At 49.7% G+C, this 27,424-nt stretch overlaps 4 protein-coding genes across 4 annotated transcripts; 2 read left to right on the top strand and 2 right to left on the bottom strand.

Moving 5' to 3' along the window:
* Positions 1 to 5,542: 5,542 nt before the first annotated feature.
* On the top strand, positions 5,543 to 7,092 carry LOC131207376 (odorant receptor 47b-like). The gene is made up of 6 exons (XM_058199988.1): positions 5,543 to 5,631; positions 5,719 to 6,082; positions 6,156 to 6,469; positions 6,540 to 6,744; positions 6,811 to 6,966; positions 7,039 to 7,092. The coding sequence occupies exons 1-6, from the start codon at positions 5,543 to 5,545 to the stop codon at positions 7,090 to 7,092; spliced, it is 1,182 nt and encodes a 393-aa protein (XP_058055971.1).
* A 3,746-nt stretch (positions 7,093 to 10,838) lies between these two features.
* Positions 10,839 to 11,540, bottom strand: LOC131207375 (histidine-rich glycoprotein-like). Its single transcript, XM_058199987.1, has one exon. The coding sequence runs from the start codon at positions 11,538 to 11,540 to the stop codon at positions 10,839 to 10,841; it is 702 nt and encodes a 233-aa protein (XP_058055970.1).
* Positions 11,541 to 18,766: 7,226 nt separating this feature from the next.
* Positions 18,767 to 22,508, top strand: LOC131210955 (uncharacterized). The gene is made up of 5 exons (XM_058204283.1): positions 18,767 to 19,011; positions 20,769 to 21,506; positions 21,655 to 21,787; positions 21,986 to 22,307; positions 22,378 to 22,508. Exons 1-5 carry the CDS (start codon positions 18,767 to 18,769, stop codon positions 22,506 to 22,508), a joined length of 1,569 nt encoding a protein of 522 aa, XP_058060266.1.
* A 74-nt stretch (positions 22,509 to 22,582) lies between these two features.
* LOC131211129 (uncharacterized) lies at positions 22,583 to 23,304 on the bottom strand. Its single transcript, XM_058204487.1, has 2 exons — positions 22,933 to 23,304; positions 22,583 to 22,861 (listed from the first exon to the last, which is right to left on the bottom strand). Exons 1-2 carry the CDS (start codon positions 23,302 to 23,304, stop codon positions 22,634 to 22,636), a joined length of 600 nt encoding a protein of 199 aa, XP_058060470.1. The 3' UTR covers positions 22,583 to 22,633.
* Positions 23,305 to 27,424: the final 4,120 nt, after the last annotated feature.

Here is a 27,424-nt window from a genome sequence, read left to right as displayed (position 1 = left end):
GCCCAACGCAGACATGTTACCCCGTTACCGGTTCTGTATAGGGGCGGGATTTCGTTGGTTTTTTTGTAACTTCACTCAACTCGATGCTATTTATTCGCCTGACAGCAGGCATTCGGCGTTGATAGCAGAAAGTTTGGTTGAGTTCAACGACCGGTGCTGTGTCGGTGATACGACGGACAGTTTCCCAGATGAAACGAAAAGCTTGTATCCCAGGGGCAAAAAAGGTGGAAAAATGCAAACCAATTGAAACATAAATACTTAGACTATTTTAGTGGGCGAACCTAGGAGAACTTGATGGTGAACCTAGGATGATGAAATTTATAATTTTCTAGCTGTTACCGTCCTGCGTAGCCTCATTTGTCGATGATCCGAAGTTTCAGAGGATCTCACTTTCGGGTGACGTATCTTCCCTTCGGTTTCCTTTCTCGCTTCCCGTTGGATGCATGTCAAAACTCATACCTTCTGAATTTTGATCAAATTCCTTGAAAACTATCCCAGTTCAATTAACTGAAATAAACCCAGATTTTGTATGGGAGACCCCCTTTCTAAAGAGGGGAAGGAATTTTTCCACTCGTTTTGTCGAGTGTCGTGGAAGTCATCAGTTCCACACTCCCAGAGAAGCATCTCGTCCAGTGCAGGCAAAAGAAAAACGGATCAACCGGTTAGCTCCAACCGGGTGGCGACGGTAATGAATCGTAAATCGACATGTAAATGACCTGCAGACCACCTGTTCCGGACGATCAGGCAACAGGGCGGATGGTAGGATTAAACTAAAATCGCTAAACATTCAGTGAACCTGCCAATCAGTCGATCTCGGCTCGGCCGCCCGTTAATGGCCGCTACTGTTGGAGTGCGCCGCAATCATTGGCGCTACCGTTGATTACGGTGGCGATCTGGATCCGGATGCGGGGAGATTGCGTGGCGAAGATTTTGCCAGGTGAAACCACACTCAACCGATGTTTTCGCATCGAGCGTCCCAACTGTCACCGATGACGGCAGAACGGTGGCAACCTGTACGTTACAGTACGTCACAGAGAGAAAGCCCCCCAAAGGGTCCCTCTCGGGTGTTGGAGCTCACTGGCCACAGAATTCGAGCTCACAACTTTCACCCCGGGTGCCTGGTCGAATGCCACGCTCAGGATGTGCTCGGCTCTGCTGTTTGCTCGTTCGTATAGTAGGACTGATAAAATTATTTATTGATCTTTGAGCGCCAGTGACCTGGCAGACCATTCCGGCACCGCGCATTAGGAACGTGGCCACGAGGATGCCGATCGTAGCAGGAGATGTAATCGCGTTTTGACGCGACTCGACGATGTCTGGTTGGCAGGAGTCTTCTTCGGAATTTCTCCAAATCCGAGCCGAGCCGACTGTTCAGGCGGGCTGCGCGTGACTTTCGGAACGAAACCACAAACCGCGGTTGGCGTTGATTGCAGTAGAATTGTGAACGATTTGAATGTTGATCAACAGGCATGGGTTAGAGAAAATGGCCCATCTGCCACGACCGCCGCCACATGCATCATACTCGACCGAAGGAACGCGAAAGGGCATGTGGCCCATCTGCCGCTGCTTATCGGTGTCGATTACTCAATGCATCATCGTCTGCATTATGCAGCCCAACGAATGCATGGTCGTGCGCCAGGAGTTCGCAGGCCTGGAAGAGTGGGTCTCGCGCTGGGTCGCCGTGCTGACGGGATGACGACGGCGACGGCGGTGGCCCGCCGCAGGGTGCCGTGCGCTATTTCCTCTTCCGCAGGGCCCATTCCGATGGGCCGTGCCTGGGCCCCGCTTTCGTAATCAGTTTCCCATTATTAGACGGGTTCGGGGTATCATCACGCCGCCTGTTGCAACCACGAGGCCACGAGGTGTTCCGCTGTTTGCCGTACCACATTTCATTACCTCTAACTCCAACCTGCGCGGGTCACGGTATTTACATACGGAGTGGCTCCCGCCCCCCCCCCCCCCCGCAGAGATGCTGGTGATTCAATCAAAAGTTCGTGTCAGGAAATAAACACCAACCCTTCACGGGTTTGGCGCTGACGGTCCCCAAGAGCCGCCCATCGGGATGGAACCAATTTTCGAGCCATCGTTAATATCGGAAATACGAATAAATTAACTGCAATTATTGTTTTACTTTCTCTCTCTCTCTCGGAATCTTGGGTGACTCTGACCGGAGAGGAAGAGAGCGATTTTAAAACGAAAACGGGCAACATGCTAAACGCCGGAGGTGTGATGCTTTTTCCGCTTGAATTGGAATGCGATTTTGTTGAAAGAAAGCGCCCATCGGGAGAAAAAAAAACAGCGGTGGACAAATCGGTGAAGGTGTGCCATCCACCCGATGGTATGCAGGTGGCTACACCTCGCCGGCTTCCCCGGGTGTCCGTTGCCGCGAACGGGGAATGTAAAACTGAAAGTTTTGTCCCCGATGTTGGCGGCGGGGTATCAATAATCGGTGATGCGTATGGGAAAATGTTCGGGCTGCGGTGAAGATGGCATCAAGCGCTGGAGGAGCGTCTTAAGAGCGTTTGGTGGAGCATTATGCTGCGTTTGGAGTGTTTTTCGTGTGTCGTACCGGTTAGCGTAGTATTAGCATCGTAGCGTAATGGCATTAAACATCTGATTCAGCGAATGTAAATAAAAAAGTACAGTAACACCAACGTCCAACATAAAACTCGCGTCATTTTCTTTGTTATTCCAAAGGATAAGGCTCCATTAATTACTCATGTTGTAAATCATTGAACTTGATTGATCAATATTATATCTGATTGATCAATATTATATTAGCTATAATTGATCAATATTATAGCTAATGTAGAATGAAATTTGTGCTGCCAAAAAGGTTGAAAATGTTGCAGAATGCCTTCGCGCGAGAAAACTCAATCGGAAACAAGAGTTTATTAGAGGTACAAAAGGATCGGGTTTCAAAGAGTATCGGGAAAATGAGGCGCTGAGGAAGCGTTGAAAATGAGACACTTCCAGGACGATCATCAACATCAACTTAAGAGGTACAAGTCAATAAAATCGTAGAATCGGTCCGAATTTTCCAGTCCGAAATTTTCCTGACGTTGTTGGAATATCGAAGGGATCAGTGGAATCTATTTTGGGTTTCCATTTGGGCCTCAGAAAAGTAAACTGTCGATTGGTGCCTAAAACGTGGTGTTTTTGCATCACATTTTTGTGATCATTTCGTGATCATTCACCTGACTTGCCATGTGACCATGCGGCTATTCGCTGAACTCAAGAAGCCGCTCTGTGGATACCGTTTTGTAGGTATAGGAAAAGTAGAAACGGAAACGAGAGACGCATTGACGGTTAAACCTGAAGAAGATTTGGTGGCGTATTTCCAAAAAAATCCTTGGGGGCATGAAATTAATTTTGAAGAATAAACAAAAAGCTTTACAGCTATAAGCAAATTCCGGTTATAGCAGTACATTTAATGGTCTTATCATGTAGCGATTGGCAACCGAGATCGGCGGCCCTTTTGTCGCGACCGGTGTACACGTGACGTCTCCGACATCAATCATCCTTTATCGGCCAACCCGAAAGCGGCCCAAACTTTCATTCCTCCTCATTGTGCAGCGTTCCTCGATCGTGGCGGCGAAGAAGTTAAAGCGAAACCCTTCGAGCTTCCGGCCATGCCCAATTGCAGCACAGAACTCCCCATCTACCCGGGCCCAAAAAAAAGACCATATCAAGAGCCCCGAGGCGAAAAACTCTCTTTTTTGTGCAATTTTCACTTCACTTTTTGTTCGATTTTAGCGCTTGACCCGTACGGCGCTCGAAAGCTGCAACGGTGCAGTGAACCGTTGGGAACCGAATATGCAAGCCGCCGTCCAGACAGCGTTGCATCGTGAACGGGGTTCAAAAGGCGGTTGTAAAGTTGCACCAAGGCAGAACCGGTTGAAGGGTGGGTTTAAGCATTGTTCGTGAAGTTTCTTCCAATAAGAATCGGTCGATAGTAAAACTGAGCTGTGCCCAAAGTATGGAACCGGAAACAGGTCACTGGGACAACCGGTACCGGATGGTGCACATCATCAGCCGGTGACCACCGGTCTTAAATGCACCATTTGGTGACAGCTCGGAGTCAACAGAAATGTCGCTGGAGAGCTACGATGAAGGCGCTGGATTGTCTATGCCAGATTCAAACCCACTGATAATGAGAGGTTCTGGGAATGCATAAATCTTACCCCGGAGAGTCGTAAATTTGGACCGTCCCCCTTTTTCTGCCCTGGCTGCCTGGAGCCGAAGTCTGGTCGACGAAATTAGGGAAATTAGGGTCGACCCAGATTTTCTCCACCGACCAACGGTTCAGCGCTCAAAAGCTCGCTCGTTTGGGTGCCAGGAAGTTGGGGAGATCAATTAAAGTCTCGCCCTTACATCCTGGCCCGAGACTTTGGTAATCCGATGAAGCATTGTAAGCTAATCCAGAGAAATGTTCATATTTATGCCGCACATGTAGCCGGGCGTGGGTCGATTCCTTTCAAACGTCGACATACATGTGTTTGGTCAAATGCCGTTCAGCTTGGCTTTCTGTTGCTGGACTTTCGGTTGTGGTGCTTCCGATTGCCGAGGAAGTGGCCACAAAGCCAGACCCTCTTTCTCCGAAATGCGCCACTTTACAGGCCATTTAAATGAAGATTTCGGTCCCCGGGGAGCGTGGGGCCAAAATGGACATTAAAATGGTCGGTTTTGTTGCCTCGTTAATCTGCAAGTCGCATGCGGAGATGAACAGTTTTGGGCTCGTTACAATTTCAGTTGCCATGACATTCCCACCGCTGCTTCGCCAACGCCAACGGAACTATGACATAAGACGAGGGAACGAAGAGCTTCGGTTCCGTTGCAAACACGACATAATTAATGCCGGCCAACCTGATGTTTATCGGAGCGCAGTATTGAGTTGTTTCATTTAGCCCAACAATCATGGATTGAGATTAGCCCGTCGTCTGCGTTAGAGAGAGGATGTGGATCCTGAAGTCTATTATTGGGGGAACTGAATGTTGATAGTCCGTCAGTCATTTATTGAATAGATGCGAGATGCTTTCTGCTAGACTGAATCACATCGTTGCCCTGTAAACCTATTACAGGAACAGCGGAGTCACTGGTAGGACACACGTAAACTTCGGTTCGATATTCTTTCACAGGTGAAGAATTACATTATTTTACTTCTACATCTTGCATCAACTCGCAAGGTAATTAGCAAAATATAACAAAATATTGATCCGATCGACATGGAGATAATTAATGTTTGGCTGTGAAAAACGGGCCAATAGTTTCTCAATAATTCTTGGCAGATGGTAGCAAAGTAATTACGCTCGGTAGAGGTATTAATTACCATAATACATTACCTACCTCGGATATCGTCCCACTACCTGTATACCCACTTATCGTACGGAGAAGGTGGAAATGTATAATGAATGTTACACTCTACAGTACTGCGGCTTGATGCGCTTATCCTTCTATAAAGTACTGCGATTTTCCTGTCGCAGAACAGTTCTCGCAAAGGAGTTCTAGCAAAGCGACTTCATAAGGCGAGCCCGTGTCCACGATGAGGGTGATGGAAAAGCTCTGGTGTAAGATTAACCCGCCCGTGCTACCGGACAAGATGTTACTGAGGCAAAATTTTGACAACTTGCGGTAAGAGAGCACTTGGGCTGACTGTATGGCGACCACTCACTTAACAACGGCCGGGGTTTCCGTGAAAAGCTTTTTCTATATCTACAGAGGCGCATCGAAAGCACCTTTCGGTCAGCAATTTCGCTTCTACGCCCTAGAACTGTTTCTGACGCTGCAATTCTTTCCCGTCGCTTACGATTTGACGACGGTGCTCGATGACATCGCGTTTATCGGGGACGATCTGTGCGTCCTGACCGGGATACTGATGGTTCTGATGAAGCGCTGGCACTGCAGAAGTATCGTCGACCAGTTGGACGAGTGCGTGCAGAAGTTCGACGAGTACTACGTACATTACCGGAGTCGGGGCACCGAGTTTTCCGAGGCAATACGTCGAGAAACGCTGCCCGATCGGATTTTCAGCATCGCGTCGACTATATTGGGTGGAATGATGTGTGGTTTCTTCATCATGCGAGTAAGAATTCGGTTCATTGTATTTGGTGCTTCCTGTGCGCCCATGTCACTGTCAAACTTGTGGCTTTCTCCAGGAGCTGCTCTCCGACGGAGAATCGCACATTCTGAGGGCAAAGTTTCCGTTCAACACGGACACGCCCGTTGGCCACTGGTTCGTGTTTGCGAGTCAAGCGATCCTGCTCTGCCACTCGGTAGTGTCCACGGTTGTGCTCGAAAATTTTAGTACAGAAATGTTAAGCCAACTGTCGGTGCTATTTGTGCTGTTGCGCATGGAGTTCGAACAGGTCGCCAAAGGACATCCACTGCCACGTAGTCAGCTCCTGTACTACGACGAGGCTATCGCTGTCCGCATAAAACAGCTCATCGTGCAACATCAGCAGTTATTAAGGTGAGTGATTGAGATGACAGTTTTGCCCGATCGCAAACCCTCACTGGCTATGGGAAACTGGTTGCCCTAGCTTCGCCGATCGCGTTAAGGAGCTGTACGAAACGAACATTATGGGACAGTTTGTAGCTAGCTCGATCATCATCTGCATGACCGCGTTCGAAGTGATGTTTGCCAAGGGCCAAATGATTCCTATTTGCCGCTTCGGAGCGTACATGGCGATCTGTTTTCACCAAATCTTCGTCTGGTGCTTCGTTGGCGATCGTATGACGCACACGGTAAGAATGGACTGAAGATTCCTTTCCCGTTGGCCAACACTAGCAGCTCACTACAATGCTCCACAGAGCACCAGTATTCACGAAGCCATTTTTGCCTGCAACTGGATCGTGCTGGACAACGGGCTGAAGAAGGACCTCGGTTTTGCGATGATGCGCGCCCAGCAGCCGTATGTCATAAACGTTTACGGAATGTTTCCGTTAACGTTCGCCATGTTCATTGCGGTACGTCTGCGGCGGCGCCGATCTGTCGGCGATGTTCGCCAACGTATTTATTGACCAATTCGTTTGTTTCAGATTTCGTCGCGGGCCTACTCCGTGATGACGCTTATGCAATCAATGATTGAATGAAGTGATCGCTGCCGATGAGACCTGCAAGGATGTTGACTCTAATGCGCGTTTTACGACCCATACCGAAACGGACCATGAAACGACAAGTGAAGCGTGGAATTCCTGAATTACATTGCTTCAACTAATCGTTTGCTTTGACGCTTACAGCACTGCGCTTGCGGAAGGATAATTTGCACCTCAAACAAGCTTACGACGATCCTAAAAGAATTGTCACGAAACTATGGAAAAAAGGCTTTCGTCGGTTGCGGACTTAATGTTGTATGGAGGCCGGCAGAGGGTGGCCTGGATGAGCTTTACTAAATCATTCACATGCTTACTGCTGCATGCATGGCAAAGTGGTTCTAGTAATGGGTCGTCACTGAAAGTGAGTATCCGAAATCAAACTGTAATCCGAAAATAGCACCGAACCACACATATTCCTTACGAATTGTGGAACTTTAAATCAACCATTTTGGTATTCAGTGGTACGTTTATGTTACGGTTTAAAACATGCAATACTTCTGACATGATATCGAAGTAAAGCATGGTCCACTTAGACTCGGGAACAATTGGATTAGCTCTACCTCGGAGTTGGTTTGACTTAGGAAACATAGCAAGGTGTCAAAATGAAGGTCTTTTATTGTACTTAAAGAGGAAAAATGTATAAATTTACTCTGCCGATCGTCGGATGAATTCGGGAACTTTCTTTGGAATGCGCGCCATCATTTTCTGCACAATCTTCTGGTCCACATCGGCGGGTAATTTGTTCCCATTTCTCGCCATCCCGCATCACCTTTTCAGTCTTCTTCAACTTCCTTTTCATTATTGCCCAATAATTTTTGATTGGGTGGAGTTCAGAGCTATTTTGTGGGTTGATATCCTTTGCGATGAAATCCATCTTATTGTAAAAGTACCACAGAACTAACTCCCTACTGTAGTGGCAGCTTGCTAAATCAGGGCAAACCTTAACCGGATCTTTGTGTGACTTAATAAATGATATAACTCGCTCTTTGAGGCACTCTTTCTTGTATAGAGTATAGATCGTCGTGTTTGTGATGAAAACCTTGATTTCTGTCTACAGGTGTAAATTCCTTGTCATATCATTAATTTTTGTGCAAATTTATTGGCCAAAATTTATTGCAAATTTCTAAAGCACAACACGTAAAGATGATTTTGCGAATTTTTGTGTTTTTGAAATTTTTATAGCAGATCACGTGGGATTCCCGACGAGAGTGTGCCGAATTATTTTTCTTCTTTTGAGTTCCATTAAGCATAACTTTCTAAAAAACTCTGCGTTCCAAGATGAAACTTTCAGCACTGAAAGTCGAATGGTTACTAAAGATATGATTATCAACACATTTGAAATCCGACAACCAGAGGCACTGCTAGAAAACGTACAACTTTTTCCAATTCTAAGTGGACCAAGTTTTATTGATTCCATGGATATGGCCATCAATTCTCGGCCGATAGCAGAGAAGTAATTACGCAGCCCGTTAGAGGTATTCATTATCGTTAAAAGGCCACTTATCATGCTGGGTAGAAATGTGCAATGGAATGTACGATACACTCTACAATACTGTCGCTGTAATTATCCTGAAAACGCGTATGGTTACAAGCGAAACCTTAACAAAACCAAACTGATGTGGTTTGTTTCATTACAATCGGAAATGGCCTGCATTAGGCGTCCTTGCTTTGCTTAATGACATAGTTGATGTTTCACAACTGGCTTGCGGTTCCCAAAAAAGTATCGTCCCAACCTACCGATAGGCTACGGGCAACTTGCTAAATGTCACATTCGTGGGATTGTGGCTGAGCTTTGATGCTCTTTCAATCCCAGCCTGTGGCCATCGAAATGTTCGCTGCGTGTTTGCTGCTGCGACAAGAAATGGGCTTAATTTGGGCGTCTAATTTGAGCTGCCTACTCGAGGGCTAGCACTGCTGGCCCAGGATGCCGGCATTCGATTATTTAAAGATCATTGGTCCTATGCGGGGTGCCCCCATATGATCGTCGGAAACGAAGGAGATGATCATCGCGTGAGACATATCGCATTCGCAGAGCTCGGGAGTGGCCCTAATTTGTTTTCGATCAAAGACACGCACACCCATGGTGTTGCGTTAAGGGTGGCAAACGACCAGTTTAGGCTTAGTGTGACAGCAATTATCTAATCGCTGACATGATTTGACAGCAAACGAAAGGATCGGTTAGAAGGGTCTGTTCCCCCGCGAGGATTCGGTGTCCCGATTCTTTTGGGACAACTTCCCGAGACATCGAAGTCCAATTGAGGAATCTTTAATTTGGAGAAACCACTTTTGGTGCCCAAAACACCAAAAACATTCATCACTTGTGCACACGATCTGGCCACCCAAAACAACCATCGAACAATTGGTAGCATAAACGGACGGTGACCGCTCGCCATAAACGGTACGCCCAGTTCCGCCGAAACCTGCCGAAGCGCTTCCCAAAGCGAAACTCCAAAAATTAATGTCACCGCACGATGGCGCATTCCGGAAAGTTCATCTAGCGCCCGCGCCCTTTCACGGCGTTCAACCTGTTCCCCCCCGGTGGACCCGGCCTTATCCCGCCACACCGCCACCGCCGGTCTCCCGGGTTTCTCTCCCGACGGGCCGACCGTTCTTCGGGTTCTCGGCGCTGTTCCACGATCCAGTTACTTTCTCTCTTTCCCCGGCCACGGCGGCGGCTGCGGCGGTGGCGGTGGCGACGGCGACGGGGAGTCGATCTTCACTCGGAGCGATCCTCACGAGCGTCGCGTTCATCTTCACGCGCCAAGCCACGCCAGTCTTGTGTCGGCAGCGATCGCGAACGGTCTCCGCCACTTCGCGTCTTCCAGAGCAGTTTCTTCGCTTCGCTGAGCTCACCGAGACCGCTGGACCAGCGGCCAGCAGAGGTGGTACGGGTGGTGGTGTTACAGGTGCGATCGGCGGTGTTATGAACACACCAACATAATACCTGCCCCGTGGTGACGGTGCGGTTTGTGGCGAGGTCGACGGCGCGCGCCATTGGAAATGGAAAATGGTGCCTCTCTGTGGTGCAATCGTGAGGTGAAACTGTACGGTGGTCGTGGATTGGAAAACCCGCTCTCGTGACCGGTGACGGGGTGGTCAGTGCGAAGTGATAAACAACGGACGTCGCGCCCATCTCCGGCCCCACCGAACAATGCCCCAGTGACACCGAAGCTGTTTGTGTTTCGAGCGAGGACCGAAAAGACCCCGAGTTCTACGTGCGTTCAAACATTGTTTTGCTTTCCCAGCATCATCATCAGGTGGTCGTGCGTTTAGTGAGTGTCGTCCTGTAAACAAGAGATGCACCTCCAATTGTTTACCTCGCGAGTGGTGCTCGAGGCAATGTAAATAACAACAACACTCGAAGCAGATAATTGTTCGGCTCTGCGCCCTGTCAATCAGTGTTCCTGCAGGGGCGACACGCGCCTTTGCTTTGGCGGGGTCAGCACCTGGATCGGGTATGTTTGGACAGTCGGATGTATGTTTGATCTTCTGGTATCCTCTTTCAATGTCCGTTTCAACAGTTTCGGGGAACCGTAGGAATTCGATTGATTGATCTGAAGTCTTAGGTTCAGCTATCAATTACAATACTTCCCGGGGAAGATGGCTAAAGGAACTCAAGATATCATGGTCGAGCTTCCCCCAATACAAGAGAACGAGCAGATAAGAATGGATAACAATTTATTCAACTTCTTAGCCGGGCCGATAGAGGGCGCCTCAAGCGGTTCCAATACGGCTAGTTACTACTAATGGCCACCCTTCTTGTGGCCCCACTTCTTGTGGTGCTCCTTGCCGCCCTTCTTGCCAAAGTCCTCCTTGTGGCTCCAGTGCTTGTCGTGGCCGTGCTCCTCCTTGTGGCCCTTGTGGTCGTGGTGGTGCGAGCCCTTCTTCTTGTGCCCCTTCTTGCCGTAGTGATCGTGGTGGTGGCCACCCTTCTTGTGGCCGCCCTTCTCGTGGCCACCCTTCTTGTAGCCGTGCTCCTCGTGGAAGTCGCCGTGCTTCTCGTCGAACGCCTCGTCGTGGTCCTCGTCGAAGAACTTTTTCTTCTTCTCGAACTCGTCCTTCTTGTGGATCTCGTGGTGTCCCTTCGTCGAGTGCCCCTTCTTGAAGTGGCCACTCTCCTCAAACTTGTGCCCCTTCTCGCCCTTCTCGCCCTTCTTGCTCTCGTGGTGGTAGCCGCCCTCGTCGTGGTGCTTCTTCTTGTGGCCGCCCTCGTCGTGGTACTCCTTCTTGTGGCCCTCCTTATCGTGGTGCCCCTTCTTGCCCTCGTCGTGCTCCTCCTTGTGCTTGTGCCCCTTCTCGCCCTTCTCGCCGTGCGACGAGTGCTCCTCGGAGTGATGATCCTTGCCGCCGCCGTGCTTCCACTCTTTGCCGTGTGGCCGGCCCTGGACCAACAGCGCCACGCATCCTATCACCACCAGCAAACAGAGGGTCGTTTTTCGCACCATTTCGGAAACACCAGCACTCACGCCGGACCACTTGCACTGATCTAAACGCTTCGATCAGCCGTCCTTTATATTGTCACTTTCTGGTGCCGCTGCCTGCCTTTTTTGCCTATCGGGGGCGTTCGTTCCCGTTTGCTGTCCGGTTAAAATTTTACTTCTCGGTTTACCGAAAACCGAAATTTGCGTAATTCTTTCGCGCGACACTCGCGCCACAACAACGACAACAAACCGCCAGCGCAACATGGTGCTCAATCAACCGGTGCATGGAAATTGCTGCAATCGTAAATTGATTTTCCATCGCCAGCGGTTGCAGTGGTCCAAATTTTTTGTCTTCCCTCGCGGCTCTTTTGCCACACACTCACATCCTTCCTTCGGACGCCGGTGCGCTTGAGTGGCCGCCATTGTGAAAAGCGATCGCGACCCACCCGAAAGCGATCGATTACCAAGGCTTTCGTTTGCGTGAAGTGCTCGCGAGCTCCCCATTAGAAGGTGTGCTCTGATCGGATTCCAGGTCTTACACCGGACACTTGCATCCAGAACGCCACGTCTTCCATTTCCTTTTTTACGCTGAACTCTTCCTTGCCTCAAAAAAAAAATGGCATAAACTTGTCGGGCAACATGGCGCAGTTCGCAACTTTGCATCACAAAACCGGGCTTCTTCGCTTCACTTCGCACCGGATTGCCGCTTCCGTCCGCTAATGACAGCAGCGGGAGCAGCACACGTCTATCGGGCAACGACACCAATTTTTCGTCCATCATCATCAACATCAGCAACATGCTGCCCGGCCAACCAGGGGGGACCATTCTCGCAGTACAAATTCATGACTCGAAGCGGAAACGGTTCTCCCGCGATTCGGGAGGCCCCCATTAGCGACCGTGGGACGTTCCCGGGGGCGCGCAAACAATGACACCCGGTCCGCTAGAACCGGGGGTCCATCCAGCCCCCGGCGGGTTGGGAGGACGGATTTTGAATTTGGCTGTTTGGTTTCGCTTGAGATCGCGCCGCGCTGGCTGACCCGTTGGGATGGGGACGTCTCGCGGAGAACAATAGAACCCGAAGACGATGGCGCAGCACTGTTTCTGAAGCAGCACATTACCCACTGACACCTTCAGCATCGCGGCGGGTGACGTGATAGAGAGAGAGAAAGAGAGAAAGGGGAATTGTTGTGGAGGCGCTAAGGGTGACTTGTTATAACACTCCACCAGGCACTGGGCCTATTATACGGTTCGTCACTGGGACTACGGTTGGATGAATTTGCAGGCAGGGTTTGGCACTCGGTTTTCGTTATTATTTGAATGGACAGAGCCGTATTTGCACTCAAATAGACTGTCCGAGTTCGAAAGGACCTCTTTCGCACGGAAGTCGATTAATCGGATCTGAAAACGATGATCTACGAACGAGCCACAGGTTGCGATAAATCTAATCAAATAATCATCTTAAGAAGCAGGAAGGGAGTGAAGCGCGAAGATTAGAAATTGATTGACTGATTCAATTATTAAACTGTTCTCAGTTAGAAGGCACTTAAAGATGGTACAGTAATGCAGATGAAATGCGAAACTCATTAGAATGTATCTCTCTTTTAACAGCCTAACTACCGTACGTCCCAACATTAGGCATTTTTCGATTTCCACAAATGATCAACACTTAATCCAGAACTTCAGGAGTGGCACTACAGTTTTGAAACAATTAGAAAAATCTAATTCGTTCCTCGCAGTGGAGCTCCACACACTGAGCGGGGGATAACAACAAAAAAATGGTAAAAGAAAACTCAGCTCTGTGTATCCAACATCTGCGAATGGAGCCATCGACTGGAACGAAGTGTTGTAATGGAGAAGGAATGATGAAATTGGATACTGGCCCGGGGAAAGCTGTTCCACGCCCGCGGTTGCCAGTGAGAACGATTGTAGATTCTGTTCGCAGCGAAAAGGCGCTCTGCCGGCCGGTTCTAGGGCTGTCAATCACCTGCGGACACGGAGAAGGAGCGAAATCTCATTACTGGCCGAGCTTCCTGCTTTCCCGGGGCTATCGATAACGGGCGGGCGAGAAATAACTTTGATTTAGTGCTGGTCACCTGTTGCGCCAGGAATGTGGAATGTGCAGGAAAGAAAAGTCTAAGAAAACGCACTCCACGCGGGTGGCATTGGATCGAAGCGGAGGGCTCAGGAAGTTCCGCCTGGCTGGGTGGGGGCCTCCCGAGCTGGTGTAGGGTGGTATCGATCAGTCAAGCACCGGCTCTTCCGGTTTCCTGCCACAAAGGTTCCTGCCTCGGGAACCCATCTCTAGCCGTCCCCGTACTGTGAGTTCTTTGATCGGACAATAATGCTTACGCGCTCTCGCCGGACGCTGGCCGTTTTCGCTCGAAGTTCAGCGATCTTGGTCACGCACCATAACTTTAATGCGTTCGCCGAAGATCGCAGCGCGAATGCAAAATGTGCCTTAATTCGATCCTCGCACACATCGTCCGCGCGGCCATATGCCCAGCCAGCGTGGTGGTCGATTAATGTTGCACAATGTGCCCACCCAACCGGCCGGACGTTGAAGAGAGGTCAGCGTGGGCCGGCTCGAGATCAGTGTTTCTGGCCGCTGGGAAGACGACACGACACGATCCGGCCGATTTGCGTTTGATGGAAATTGGTCCAAATTAGCCGGGCTCATAAATGAAACAAAATACCGAAGGGAGTCTTCTTGCGGTGCGGTTGCATCATAATTGTGGCCCAATACTCGTGCACGGCCGTAAACGTAACACTTAGCTAATTACCTTTCGCGGACCTAGATGCAGCACGCGATCGATCCGCCAGCAGATCTGATGTGTTCGGGGCGCCGTTTTCGGCCAGACCGGCACGGCCGGCTCTTAAAGAGCCCGGCGGCGTGAGTCTATCGAAATTAAAATGCAAAGTATTCACTTTTCGCACACTCATTCACACGGCCTATGCGGAGGATCGGTGGCGGAAAACGAGGCGAATCAATCAGCGCCATTACACCATAAACGATGAGCCACAAATGTAGCTTCCGAAGATTAATGCCCGGGGGGCCGCTGGGACCCACCCGGTGAAAGCAGTATTCAAAACTCCCAAAACATCCGCCCGGGAAGCGAGCCCCGTGATAGATTTATTGGCCGCGTAAATCAATAACCGGGCAGCTTTACAATCGTGGACCCCATTCCTGGCCAGCCCAAGGCCAAGGAAACTAATCGGCCATGATTGCGGTGCGGAGCCACGATGCCCCTGATGAGTGTATCGATTTCGGTGGAAATTTCTGCCACCATTAGGTACGTTGTGCCCCCAAGAGATGCTGTGTGTGAATGGAGTTATAAAAATTTGATACCGACTCGGCTCGGTTTGTGGGTCACCGGGGCCGTCGATCGAACGAACGGGCAATCGGATTAGGGAATATGCAATGGAGCATAGGGGGTATCAAGCTTGGTAGTCTTTTTTGCAGTTATTGGACCCATGGGAAAGTCTTTCTTCTCATCGATGCAGACAACAACATGCTTCATCCGATTGGTTATGCCACTGTCAACAAGATTTGGGCGTTTGATCAGCTATCAACAAGCTTGGTTCTGATGCCGGATGTTCAAAATACCCTTTGGTTTTGGGCCTTAGCTTAGCTTAGCTATATACCCTTGGCTATCTCAAAGCTATTCAGTTCCAATAATCGTTTGATGATACTAAATTATTCCCAATCTACCTAACTGTCATCAATTTGTTTCCATTGCTTGAACTGAAGTTACATTGCTCAAATAAATGCATCTGAAAACCAGATTTTTCTCATAAAGAATGGGGTTTTGATAGTTTGATTGCTGATACATTGAAGCAACTGTAAACATTTACATGAAGCTGTGAAGGGTGTAACTTAATATTTGTGACTTGCCATATTTCTTGTTCGATTTGGTTTGTTCCCAAACATTTAAATGGCGGTTAGGTACAAAATGTTACACAATGACGCAACATAAGCACACATTACGCGCGATCTTAAGTTGTTTCTAACATTCGCTGTTGTTAGTATGCCAGGGAAAAAATGACGCCTCACCGTTTCGCCTTGTTTTCTCTGTCCTCTAACGGCTTCGCGTGAGTTTTTCCCATCGAATCACCTAGTTTGTCAATCTTACGCGACTGTAATTGCGGTACGGCCGCAAGCGAAGCCCATCCCATCGAAGATGATGTACGAAGCCGGGGCCGAAGAAGTGTCGGAAAAAGGCGCGCAAAAGAGCCGAGGGCCGAGCAAGAAAACGCGAGGCAACTAAATTGCTTAAGCCCGGTAGCGAACACGAAGATGCGGCACCGACCGATGCGGCGACGGGTGTTACATAATCCAATCTCATGGTTTTTCCTGCCCTTCTGGAAGCCCTGGCCAACGGGGCGGGGGCAAAAAGATGCTCCCCAGCAACATATGCTGGCGTCTGGGCACAGGGAAACATTATTGGAAAAAAGTAACATCACCGGTTGGGGCTGGTGGGATGGAAATACAGTAACAACGTGGTGCCGATCAAGGCCGATTGCAAATTGAGCCTGGTATCATAGCGTGGGAAGATGGGAAAAGCATATGAAACATGTTGTCTTTTGTAAGAAAAAATCCCAGCGGCATGATACGGGCACAGCATCCCTTCCGTGTGTGAAGTATGGTAATGAAGAGTGCAATATAGCTATTTACTGATCAGCAGAGTCAATCGCTGTTCGCTCGTCTGTGGGGCAAGAAACCTTAACTCAGGAGCCCCCTTTAGCTTGTTTGCGGCCGTCAATCCTCCAGAATCGAAAGTAACGGACCAGCAGACGTTTCGGATCCGTACCCTCGTCGTCTGTTCCATTTCTACCGGAACACGGCCCGGCACAGCACATAAAACCCAGCCGTTAGCCCGATTTATGAGATGTCGGTGCATGGCGGGATCGATTTGCTCGCCTGATCCTAATCTGGTCGCACCGCGTGCATTATCATTACTCTCTCATTGTGCTGGCAAACATTGGCCCACCCGTGTTAGACCTCGTTTCCCGCGCGACGCATTCCCAGGTAATTCTCCCTGATTCTTCCCGCGTTTCAAAGTGGGACAACATGGTACAACATCGCACTGGGTTCCCCCCGTGCCGATCCTTGGTGTTCTTAATAGCCGCCAACCATCGATTGCATCGCGGAACAATTTAATTAAACTAGAGCCTAGTTTGCGCCGATGGGAACTGGTTCAAGAGCGATCGTCGTCGGGGCCGGTTAAAGAACGCTGGCTGGCATGCCGCCTATGGTATGACATTGACAACGATCGGCGGCCACCGATGCCGATTGATCGGTCCAGCAAGTGGAGGTTCATTACCGACACGGCGGGAACCGACTGCTTAATGGAGCCACTTAGCCGTGCTCACGACAATTTTCCGTGGCGAAGGTGTTTGGCCACCAATCAAGGTGCTCGTGCGCATGGGCAACACTGTGAGTAGGACACCTCACGCGGAGCCAAGTAAATTGGTCATCTCTGCAAAATGGCACCCTGTGTGGACCAATTTCTAGCAGCAAAGGCTCCCGAACGGACAGAAGATCGCCGAGATCACCTGTTTGTTACAACTTAATCATGAGTTTTTTTTTACTTGGTGTAAGCTTCTGCTAATCTTTCATCGCTCCCCAAAGATAATAGTTCAATGGTGTCAAATCGCAGCTTCTTGGAGGCCAATTCACTAAACAATTTCTGCTGATTATTAGATTTCCGAAGATGAGGCCCAAAATATCGATGCAAAGAACGTAGCGCCATCCTGTTAAAAACCAAATTTGGTTCAAGTTTTCAGCTTCAATTTCGCCGAAGAACCGATCAGCCAACATTTCTTGCTGGCGTACGCTACCGACGGATACGATGGCTCCTTCTTCATTGTTGGAGAAAAATGGGCCTATTTATTCTGCTTATTAACATCGCCACGGAGGAGGAAATGAGCTTTTCACATTTCTTACTGTTTGAGTTGAAGCCTCACCACTTTGGAAACATGCTTTTCATTTTCCCAATTTTCTACAAGCGTAAAGTGTCTCATTTCGTAAATTTCAAAATTTTTACAATAAGTTTAAAACTTCCAGAATGAAATGTAACGTTTTAAATGTCAAGTAATCGTTAGTTTAAAATTCAAACACTCCACCATGCTCCACCGTATACTTCCACGGTGTCGATCCGGGATGTCTGTTAGTCTCGTGATAAATACCAACATTTAGTAGGAGGTCATGGTACAAGAAACCACGAGCCGAACAATTAAGGAACAGAGCATTTTTCCGAGCCCAGTAATTGATGATTTAGTTAACAACGCAGACCTGGGCGCCTCGTAACACCGCCACCGAAACGCTCTCTGGCCTCTGGCCGTTGGGCCGACCATTGTCAAACAGCATAAGCTTAAGCCACTACATCGCACCGCTCGCTTTTCCACTCTTCCTAACCGATTTATATTATTTTCCTTCCTCTTCTCCATTACAGCCCGAATCCCGTTCGCCCGCATCGTCGGTGGTGTAGAATATTGCGGAAAATTGATCGACCCTCGCCCGGAGGATCCTACCGGGAGAGGAGTTAAAACAAAAGACCCAAAGACAACCGGGGACGGTGACGAACGTCTGGCAATCGATTTTCCGTTCAGTTTTCCGCCCGACCGAGTGAACCGACAAATGCGTTGATGACACGTTCCAGTGTGGTCGAGGAGTGCCGTTACCGTAACGTCTAGTGTTTATCGCGGCCCGCTCTGTAGTTGAGTCGGTCGGTGGGTGGCAGTGTCTGTGCGTGAAAATCCGTCCCACCGTGGCCCCGCGGCCAAAGCTGACGCCCAGCCCGGGTGATGTAACCGGGGGCCAGAGTTTGCTTGCTGGCTGGCTTAGAGCATAACTGGCGTTTGCATTGCCCAAACATCACCGACCGAACTGCGTGAGTCGGTGCCTTTAGCGTGGTGAGTCGTGAGAACTTCCTATCTTCGCGAGCAAAGACAGTCGTAAGTGAGCCACGACAAACTCTCGGCGAAGAGTCTTTGTCTGGCTTTTCTGTCTTTTCGGTGCTTAAGCCTCGGTGAGCATAACACGGTTTTGCGCGGTCACGGTGTGCTGAGATCGTGAGTGGAACGGAATGTGGTGGTCGGCGCCTGTAACCTTCACCTCGATGCACGCGTGGACACTTCGGCGCGATCGGATGTAACGCGAATCAGCCCCCCTAAACCCGGTGCGACAAGACACTCGAAATACACGAAGTGAAAGAGCGAGAATCCGCTTGGACTTTCGAACAGCACGAGCGATGGCCGACAGCCGTGAAAGAATTCGGGCACCACCGCGCGATGGCCGCGAAGGGTTCACCAGCCCCCGGCAGGTGCTCCGCCGGCTGATGCTCCTGTCCGAGGGACGCCAGTACCGTGAAGCCGCCACCGTCGTTGGCCGGCTCGGACCGTCCGTGCTGCGCTCGGTCGTCGCTGAGTTGCCGATGGACATCCTGATCGAGGCACTGCCCCACAGCACCTACCTGCTCGAGTCGTTCTTCAACCGGTAAGTATTGGATCGAGCGGACCCCCAAACCCTTCCCGAAAGAGAGGAGTCCTTAGCGGGCGCGAAAGCTTTCCTGTGGCCCACTTTCAACAATACTTTCACCACGGCGGGTGCGAAAGGAGCCTTTCTCGAGAGGCATCCTAAAAACAAACAAAACCTCGCCCGCAGCCGCAACAGAATGGCCATTTCGCCAATTTATTATCGATCGGGCGTTTGATTAATGAAGGTGAAATGAAAAGTTGTTTCTCCGCTTCTCGGTCGGTTCAGTGTGTTAAGGTCAAACCAGTTCTGGTCGGACCGAGGAGCGGATGCTCCGCGCCACCGACTGTCCAGAGTTCATCGACCGAGGGGACCGAGCTGACCCGTGAGGGTAGCTGAGGGTGCACGTTAAGCAGAAAGAAAGTGTCTACATTCGTCAGACGATGAGCATTCCGCGAAGATTTTATGATTTTCGTCAGTCCGACCAACCGCAGGACAGTGGATGTTGTTAAGTTGGCGTTGCCACACGTGTGAGACGGGGCCGAAGATTTGCGATCTCTCCGGCGCTTAGGTTTCGTTTCTGGCAAGGGGCAAGCCATAGCATTTCTTCTGGCCCGGTCTCGGCTCGCCGGCTTGGCGCAAAAATAAAGATTTAATGTTTAAAAGTTGAACGGTTGCCCCGGCGGGACAGCTTTCACTTGTCACGAGCGGCTCACATTTTAAAGGGACCCCTAATGGGCCGCCAACCAACCGGGCTTAGTTAGCAAATTTTGGCACCCGGTTTTATTGGGCCAATCGAGGGACTCAAGCCGCCGCGGTCTCGTCGCCTGTCGTCGAGCGCGGAAGAGATTGGAAAAACGAGCTGACGTCGAGTTGAGGAATCATTAGCGCACCACAGCCAACAGCAAACACGGCCTGACGATAACCCCCTTCCGATGGGTTGGACCATTGGAAACGCACGATTTACATTTAGAAAACGCGGAACACAATCATCGATCGTTAAGCGGAGATCAACATTATTCAAAGCCCAGCCCGGAGCCAGGCTGCTCGTTTACATGTAAAAATTTAGGACAGCCAGGGGGGGATCGAAAGATGCTGCGGCATGACCCGTTTTCTGCATTCCGACAATCAGCCCTCGTGTGGCTTATGTTCCGACGGGCATAATGACGCGATACTCCGGATTGCACAAGAAATGGGCTATCGATCGCGTGGCTATCGAATGTACGCCCGAAATTACGAAAGTGGCTCATCCGCTGGCGCTGACCGCTCCAAAGTAAATCAGCTCGCACATTCATGGCGCAAGCCTCACGTGGCCTTAATTACTGGGTTGAACTGTTTTTGTTACACCATTTCTCAATCAGCGTCTCGTGAAGGAAGGCCAAAGTTTAAGCGTTTGTGCTTAGCGCGAAGGCCGCCACTGGTACAAAATTTACAGTAACACCAGAGAAAGAGAGGCCCATCAATACCCTAACCTAACCGAGGGCTAACGGGATAGCCTATCAATAGCTATCCGAACTTTCATAACATTCTGGCAAAGATATCGTTAAGCAAAAAGGGGGGGCAATCATTAAAAATCACGTAAAGTGTTTTCCGTTAACCACCTAAAATAATCTGCCTATACGGCGGCTCCGCTTAAATGGGAACACGGGTTAATTGATCTCCGATGGTAGGTCCACTTCCTGGCTGGGAGTCCGGGTCAATTATAACAAGATCAGCGCGTCAGCATTCGGACTTCGTTCCGCCACTAAAGTTTCCGATGTTCTTCGATTCGTCCGCAGGTTGAATGCCGTGGTGGCCGTACCGCGACCGGATGTGCCGTGCGAGGCCATTATGTGGCATCTGGTGAAGTTGTTCAGCAACCCGCACGAAACGGGACTGCGGCAGCGATGCACCAAGCTCGTCCAGGCCATCGGTATCTGGCAGCCGGCGTTACGCGAGTCGCTGTTGGCGCGTCGAAAGCAACTGGACCAGGCAATTCAGGGACTCGGTGTCCATGGTCTGACGGCTGACCAAACCGGGAGCCTGATCTCGCTGCACATCGCGCTCAAGAACGAACTGCAGCGGCACATCGACACGTACAAGACTGCGATCCACAAGCTGGAGGAGTTGAGCCCAGTCACTGCGAACCAGGATCCGGCTCAGTCATCACACCAGCGCCTACTGGCTATCAGTTACGCCGACATTCAGCAACGGCTGATCGACAACAAAACCCTGCTGACGATGCTCGACAAGCCCGCCCTGAAGCAGCTCGGCCAGCTGGTGGAAAACCTTTCGCAGCGAGTGCAGAACGATAAGGAGGTGCTGTTTTGCGTGGGGCAGATCCGAAGAACCGACACGACGGCCAACACCGAGGAAAGGCCCGCTGCCGGGCTGCTGATGAACTATTCGCGTGGCTGCGACACGGTGCTCGGGCTGATGGGGCCGCTCTCGATGCCCCCGAGCAGCCCCACCAGCAACGGATGTAGCAGCGGCGGAAGTGACGGTTACCATTCCGACTCCGATGTGGACGAGACTAAGTATAGCCTTCACGCACTCTCTTCCGACCTTTCGCGGCCGCTGCCTTACTAACGACTCTTTCTTTCGCCTTTTGTTGCCGATTTCGCCCGCCCTTCGCCGGCTGATCGGTGGATGTGTGTGTGTCGGATCGATTGCGGCCCGCTCCAGTTCCGAGTTGGTGCGACAGTACAGCGTGATGTACAGCAAAAACCGCATCGACACCCTGGACTCACTGAACGCGCTGCCCCAGCTCAAGCACGCCCACCAGCTGAAGGCCAAAATACTGTTCTCCATTATTGTGGTAAGTCGGGAGGGGCTATCTCACCTTGTTAGATGCCTTCATTAGGCAGGCGAAGGTATCCGCACCGCGAGGCCGCGACGATGGGCGCTAAGTGATGACCTGGCGATTAGAAATTGACACCTCGGGAGCGAGGCACACCCCGTTGCCGTTAGGCAAATGAGCGCTAATGTTGTCGCGGCGCGATCACTTTCTTTTCAGCTGGCGTTCCGCGCCTGTCACGGCTTGAAGGAGCGCAAAGTGCTGGAGGTACGCCGGACGCTGTACGTGCTCGATGCAAATGACGACGCGACTGCCGCGCTCGACCGTGCGGTCCGGCAGCACCTGAAGGAGACGGCCGACCGGTTCCCGATGGGAGACGTTGAGCGGCAGGTCTCGAACCAGGTCCTGTCCACGCTGCACGAGTATCCCTGTCTGGAGGCCTGTATACCGCTCATCCACTACATCAGCGACTGCGTGCGATTAGCGTGGCGCATGGTCAATCAAACCAATCCGTACTATCTGGATACGGACTTTACTCTCGGTAAGACCGAAACACATTCACACGGGACATTGCCTCAACTAACGATGGTCCTCCTTTCCACGCTCCGTAGGCCTTCTGCAGCCTGAAAAACACGAACGATACCCCATCTCGGAGAAGCGCTCCGACATCATCCGGGCGTTCCTGTGGCCAGCGCTCATGCAGAACGGACACTGCGTCTACAAGGCGGTGGTCGCCACCTGATCGCAGCATTCGCCTCCAGCGCTCTGTACATAGTCCGGGAGTATTTTACTGTGGAAGAATAAAATTTTATTTACGTACTTCGTTTTAAAAACCAAACGGCAACCGGAGTTTGTTGTTGCCGCCGACTACAGCTGCAGCGGGATCAGTTTGAGCCTTGCGATCATCGTGGCCCGGGTACATTCGAGCGAGTGCAGTTGGTAGTAGGCCACAATGTCCGAGGGGAACTTGAACCGCTTTTCGCACCGTTTCTCCAGTCCCAGCGCGTACATCCCGTTCTTTCCGGCGTTCCGTATGAACAGATGAAAGTAGGTCCCTTCGGCACGGATCGATAAAATGTACCGGATGTTTTCATGCTACAACGGGACAGATGCAAACAGAGAGAGTGAGAAAAGGGATAGGGAGCCGATAATGACGCTGAGGCTACCTTCAGCTTGAACGGTCGCACCAGACAGGTCCCTTCTGGGCGATTCTTCAGCAGAAGCTCAGAAGCTCGACGATCGATGTCGTAGTAGAAGGGCTGTAGCTCCACGGTGTCGTTTAGCAGGACGTAGCGTGGTTTGGTGCTCGCGGATAACACTGGTTCCAGCTTGTTGTTATCGGGCAACTCGGGCACAGATTGCTTCGTGCTACAGTCTCCGCCCGACGAAGCGCCTGCCCGATTTTCAACACTTTCGTCCGATTGGCTCGACGGCTCGTTCCGGCAGCGACAGTAAATCACATCACGCACCGTCTCCAGGAAGCGATCGACCAGATTCAGCACCAAATGGTACGAGACCGTCAAACAGCAGCAACACATCTCAATCGACTAACGATAACAGTCCGCCCGGAACGCCGGCGAACCGAACGCTGGATGCGTGTGCAGAAAGCTAGAACCGTGGCAAATCCTAACACTGCCATCCAGACGGACGAGACGTACCCACCATCGCTCATTGTTGGTCCCGATCAGTTACACCGAGTGCGCCGATCCCCACGTCGTAAATGGTATCCTCATTGTCGGGCAACCGTATCGCACATGTGTGGTTGGCAGTTTTTCATGAAGCGGGTCATTTGTTACACACTTTCTCACACACTGCAAATGAGTCAGGCGTGCGAAGACATGGAAGATTAAAGTCCCGGGATGATCCCGAGGTCATAGTTCCCCCCATGTTAATGGAGGCGTTGGACCACTTTTTTTGGAGGAATGGAAACGAGTTTGTGGACCATATGTACGCACATCAAGCCGCCAAGTGGTGCCGGACTTGGACTGCAGCGTTTTGTCCTGCTCAGAGTTGCATTCTGTTTTGTTAAGGTTGACGCCGGTCCTGATTTCTGTATCCAGTGTTTAGGAACGGTCAGAGACTAGAAAATGTTCCAGCAACGTTCAAAAGAACTACTTTCGCCAAAAAATATCGGGAATTTGCTTATAATTTGAAAACTCTTTCTTTACATTTCAAAACCTATGTCATCACCATTAAATAGCTCGCCTTTAATTAAATAACCAATAAATAGTCCCTACTCTATCCAATACATCTATGTCTACATTTGATCCCTTTTTTGAAACGATATTGAAAGTTCTTTTTAAGAATAGACTTCAACACATTCTCCGTTTCGGATCCTATCTTAGCTGTAAAAGGTGGCCTCGGATCGGTTTCTTGAAGTTAGCGAATAGCTAAATCAATTCAACACGGTGGTTGTAGAGCGATCTGGGTCGATTTTGTGGAGAAATGATCACGAAATGATTTCAAAACAGTGTAGTGCAAAAGCAGCACAAGAAGTAGAAGCAAAAATTGCTTCTCCACAAATCCTTTCTTTTATGGCCCACAGCATTACGCAAACGACGCATAACATTCAATTCAAATAACATTAGTATTCTTTGTTGACAGTATGACGATCTGGAAGGATCTTATTTTATAGGAAGGAACAATTCTATCATTTGTTAGGCGTTTGCATTTTTGCAATGGACAGTTTGGGTCAGCACTGGAGAAAATAGCATCGTAAATCGTTCGTTAAATAGCATCGATTTGAATTGTAAAATTACTTGTTGGTAAAGTTTTGCGAACAAAAGATTAATGGGAAAAGTGAAAATGTTATTTTTATATCTGTTTTAATTTCATTCCATCAAATTAAAATTCACTGCCGTTGAAAACCGTGAAAAATTTCATAGTGAAACATTTCCGTATAACAGTAAGTTCTGTTATACCGAAATATTTATATCGAAATGAAATGTTCTGTATTGCGAATTCAAATTTTCCTTTTACCGTTCAATTTTGATTTGAGTGATAATAAGAAAAGAAACAAATGAGATAAGCAAATGAGTTGCACAAAATTTCTGCTTTTCGTGCACCACATTCTCACCATTACGTTGATTCTTCACATTGATCAGTTATGATGAAACGTGATACGATCACCGACCATCCCTATGAGCGTTCATTAGAGTAAAATGCACCTGAAGGATTTAAGCGAAAGGTGAATCAATTCCCAAATTAACAGTTTCTTATGAGTTACAATAAATCAAATCGACAAGCATCAATTGACTCTTGCCCCTGTTGCCTCTCTATCGGTATACCGTGACTAAGCCTCTCTACCAGCCCGATACTGTCATAGTTACAAGATTGTTGCCATAAGCAGTGTTTGCTGAACTCGATAATCATCAGCTGTTAGTCCTCGCTTCTTGTCTTTGGCTTTACGCATGCAAATTGCACCGTGGCCTTTCATCACTGTTCTATCTCGCGCTGGCTGCTGGTGACCAATAAAGCCTTGTCTATTCACTCGTAATCACTGACAGGTTTGCATCTGCAAAATTGTATCGAAGCGTAATTTGCCGAGCAATTAAAGTTAATCATTATGTTCTGACATTAATTTACTCTAATTCTCTGTTGACATAAGGAAGGTCTAGGCGCGACACGCTGCTAGCCTCCTCTTTTTTCCATTCTCTTGTAAACAAACTGATAACAAGTTTATGGTGTGTTTAAAGTTTGACCGACAGGGTGGTTGCGTTGGTCTAGATAGCGTACTAAGTTGCCGCCAGAGGCATGTCAGCTGTCTGCAAAATTGTGCATCGTTAGGAACAACCTCAATGCCATGTTCAAACCGCATAACGATCTTGAACCTTCCGTCAAGCAATGCCCAACGGCCCAACGTAGGCTTAGCAATGGCCGACGCGACATAAGCTGAGCTGTGCAAAAAGCGAGAAGCAAGCACCATGACCCTAGCAAAAGCAACCGTAGGCAACACTATGCCAAGGTAGACCGACAAGTGAGAGTAAAAATTTGATTCTACGGCATTGCGTACCAGATTGTGGAGCAAGTTGAAGGTCGGCAACGATTAGTATTGACGGAATATCGGTTTCTAATAAGTACAACGAATCTGTTGCTTTTCAATTACATTGTCAGAACAGATCCGCGGAACAGGTGCCGTAGTAAATCATAAATAAACCGTTAGAGTGGGGTTTCTAATGAAATACCCAAGCCGGTGAACGTACTCGGTGATGCAACAGTGCACAGTTCCGTGACCGAGGCTCGTGTCTTAGCTAACTACACGGTGATAAATCAGCAACGCCGTTACCGCCAAGCTTATGTCGCTGACGCGATTAATGGATATGATGACAACAATCACATCGAATTATGGTAATGGTGATGGAGGAAGTGATTTAGTGCCGTGTAACAAAGCCATTCGGGCGAGTTCGAGTAATCCAACAAAAAATTGGTCAATTTGCGACACTCAAAAACGATCATTTAGTGTCAAACTGGCCTAGTGTTGTCAGGATGAGCATTTGATTGCCTGAACCTGTCTTGGGCCGACGTCTGATAGTGTTCATCAGGAAGATGATTTCCAGTGTTCAAACTCGCATAATTACGACGTTGCCGAGATCGACACAGAAACTAAAATCCGTGGACGTGCACACCGCAGCAGTCAATCATCTCAACTGCTAATGACCAAAGGCGTCATTCCGACCGCGGGCTGATAGTCACATTGCATCCCCAGCTGATGCAAGTCATCGGAAGAGTTTCATCAGCCCGTTAATTCCCCACAGTCGCCGGGCATCGATCGATAGAACTTCTCAACTCTGTGTCTGTGCAGTGGATGCAGAAAATCCAATCGCGTAAATTAGTCTCCTATTACAACTCGAACGGAGCCGCCACACGGTCACCCCAGTCGAGAAAGGGGTACCAACATTTAATTCCATGATGCAAGACATCTTGGCGCCACCGGGTTCGGGTGACGTCCGCGGTTCGAAGTTCAGGGCAACGAGTAATCGCTGTGGACGGGGATTTCGCTTTTCTCGCTCGAAGATGTATAATTGCGTTGCGCTGGTGGATTGATAACTGAAGTGAGCATAGAACGAAAGAAAACACAAAAACATGGGAAAATTGATAACGCCACGGGAAGAACGCGATTCTCTGGCACTAAATTGACAGTTAATAAACTGCTCAGGGTTAAGCTGTGCCCACGAAGGACGGTCAATGTACGATGATCGGGTCAGCACCATCGAGCGAATGACGCGAATCAAAACTTTTCGCATCCCGTACGACAATAACCCTCGAAGACCGGGTGGAATCTGGTGAAAATGCAAGTGCACTCCGATTCGGTCAAGGAGCAACAGCAGGTTTGAAACGCCAGTGACGCATGTAAGTCCCGGTGAGGTGAGGAAGCGGACATCCAACCGTTGTGACGTTACCACGAGGCTCTCGCAGCCTCCACCGAGCATGCGCCGGGTCTCCGGTTGGAGCCTCCCCTCAGCCGAATACGTCACTGCCTGAGCGAGTATAGGTATTGCCCTTCCCCGGTCGGTGTCCCCCCGACGTAAGGACCGTGCAGGGCGGGAGAAGGATAACGCCTTTTTACTCTCCCAGACACCGCAGCCTCCCAGAGCAGCGTCGGTAGTGGTGGACGTCAAATTTTCTTCTCCGAACGAGCGGAGTTCAGTTCAGTAAAAA

The sequence above is a fragment of the Anopheles bellator genome, chromosome 2, assembly GCF_943735745.2.
Source record: "Anopheles bellator chromosome 2, idAnoBellAS_SP24_06.2, whole genome shotgun sequence".
NCBI lineage: Eukaryota > Metazoa > Arthropoda > Insecta > Diptera > Culicidae > Anopheles > Anopheles bellator.
This window is presented reverse-complemented; position numbering and strand designations above follow the sequence as displayed.

Coding starts and splice junctions, on each gene's coding strand:
- LOC131207376 (XM_058199988.1), top strand. CDS start 5,543: ATGAGGGTGATGGAAAAGCTCTGGTGTAAGATTAACCCGCCCGTGCTA. Junction 5,632..5,718: donor CAAAATTTTGACAACTTGCG/GTAAGAGAGCAC, acceptor CTATATCTACAG/AGGCGCATCGAAAGCACCTT. Junction 6,745..6,810: donor GCGATCGTATGACGCACACG/GTAAGAATGGAC, acceptor AATGCTCCACAG/AGCACCAGTATTCACGAAGC.
- LOC131210955 (XM_058204283.1), top strand. CDS start 18,767: ATGGCCGACAGCCGTGAAAGAATTCGGGCACCACCGCGCGATGGCCGC. Junction 21,507..21,654: donor TCCGATGTGGACGAGACTAA/GTATAGCCTTCA, acceptor GGCCCGCTCCAG/TTCCGAGTTGGTGCGACAGT. Junction 22,308..22,377: donor GGATACGGACTTTACTCTCG/GTAAGACCGAAA, acceptor CACGCTCCGTAG/GCCTTCTGCAGCCTGAAAAA.
- LOC131211129 (XM_058204487.1), bottom strand. CDS start 23,304: ATGTGTTGCTGCTGTTTGACGGTCTCGTACCATTTGGTGCTGAATCTG. Junction 22,862..22,932: donor TGCGACCGTTCAAGCTGAAG/GTAGCCTCAGCG, acceptor GTCCCGTTGTAG/CATGAAAACATCCGGTACAT.
- LOC131207375 (XM_058199987.1), bottom strand. CDS start 11,540: ATGGTGCGAAAAACGACCCTCTGTTTGCTGGTGGTGATAGGATGCGTG.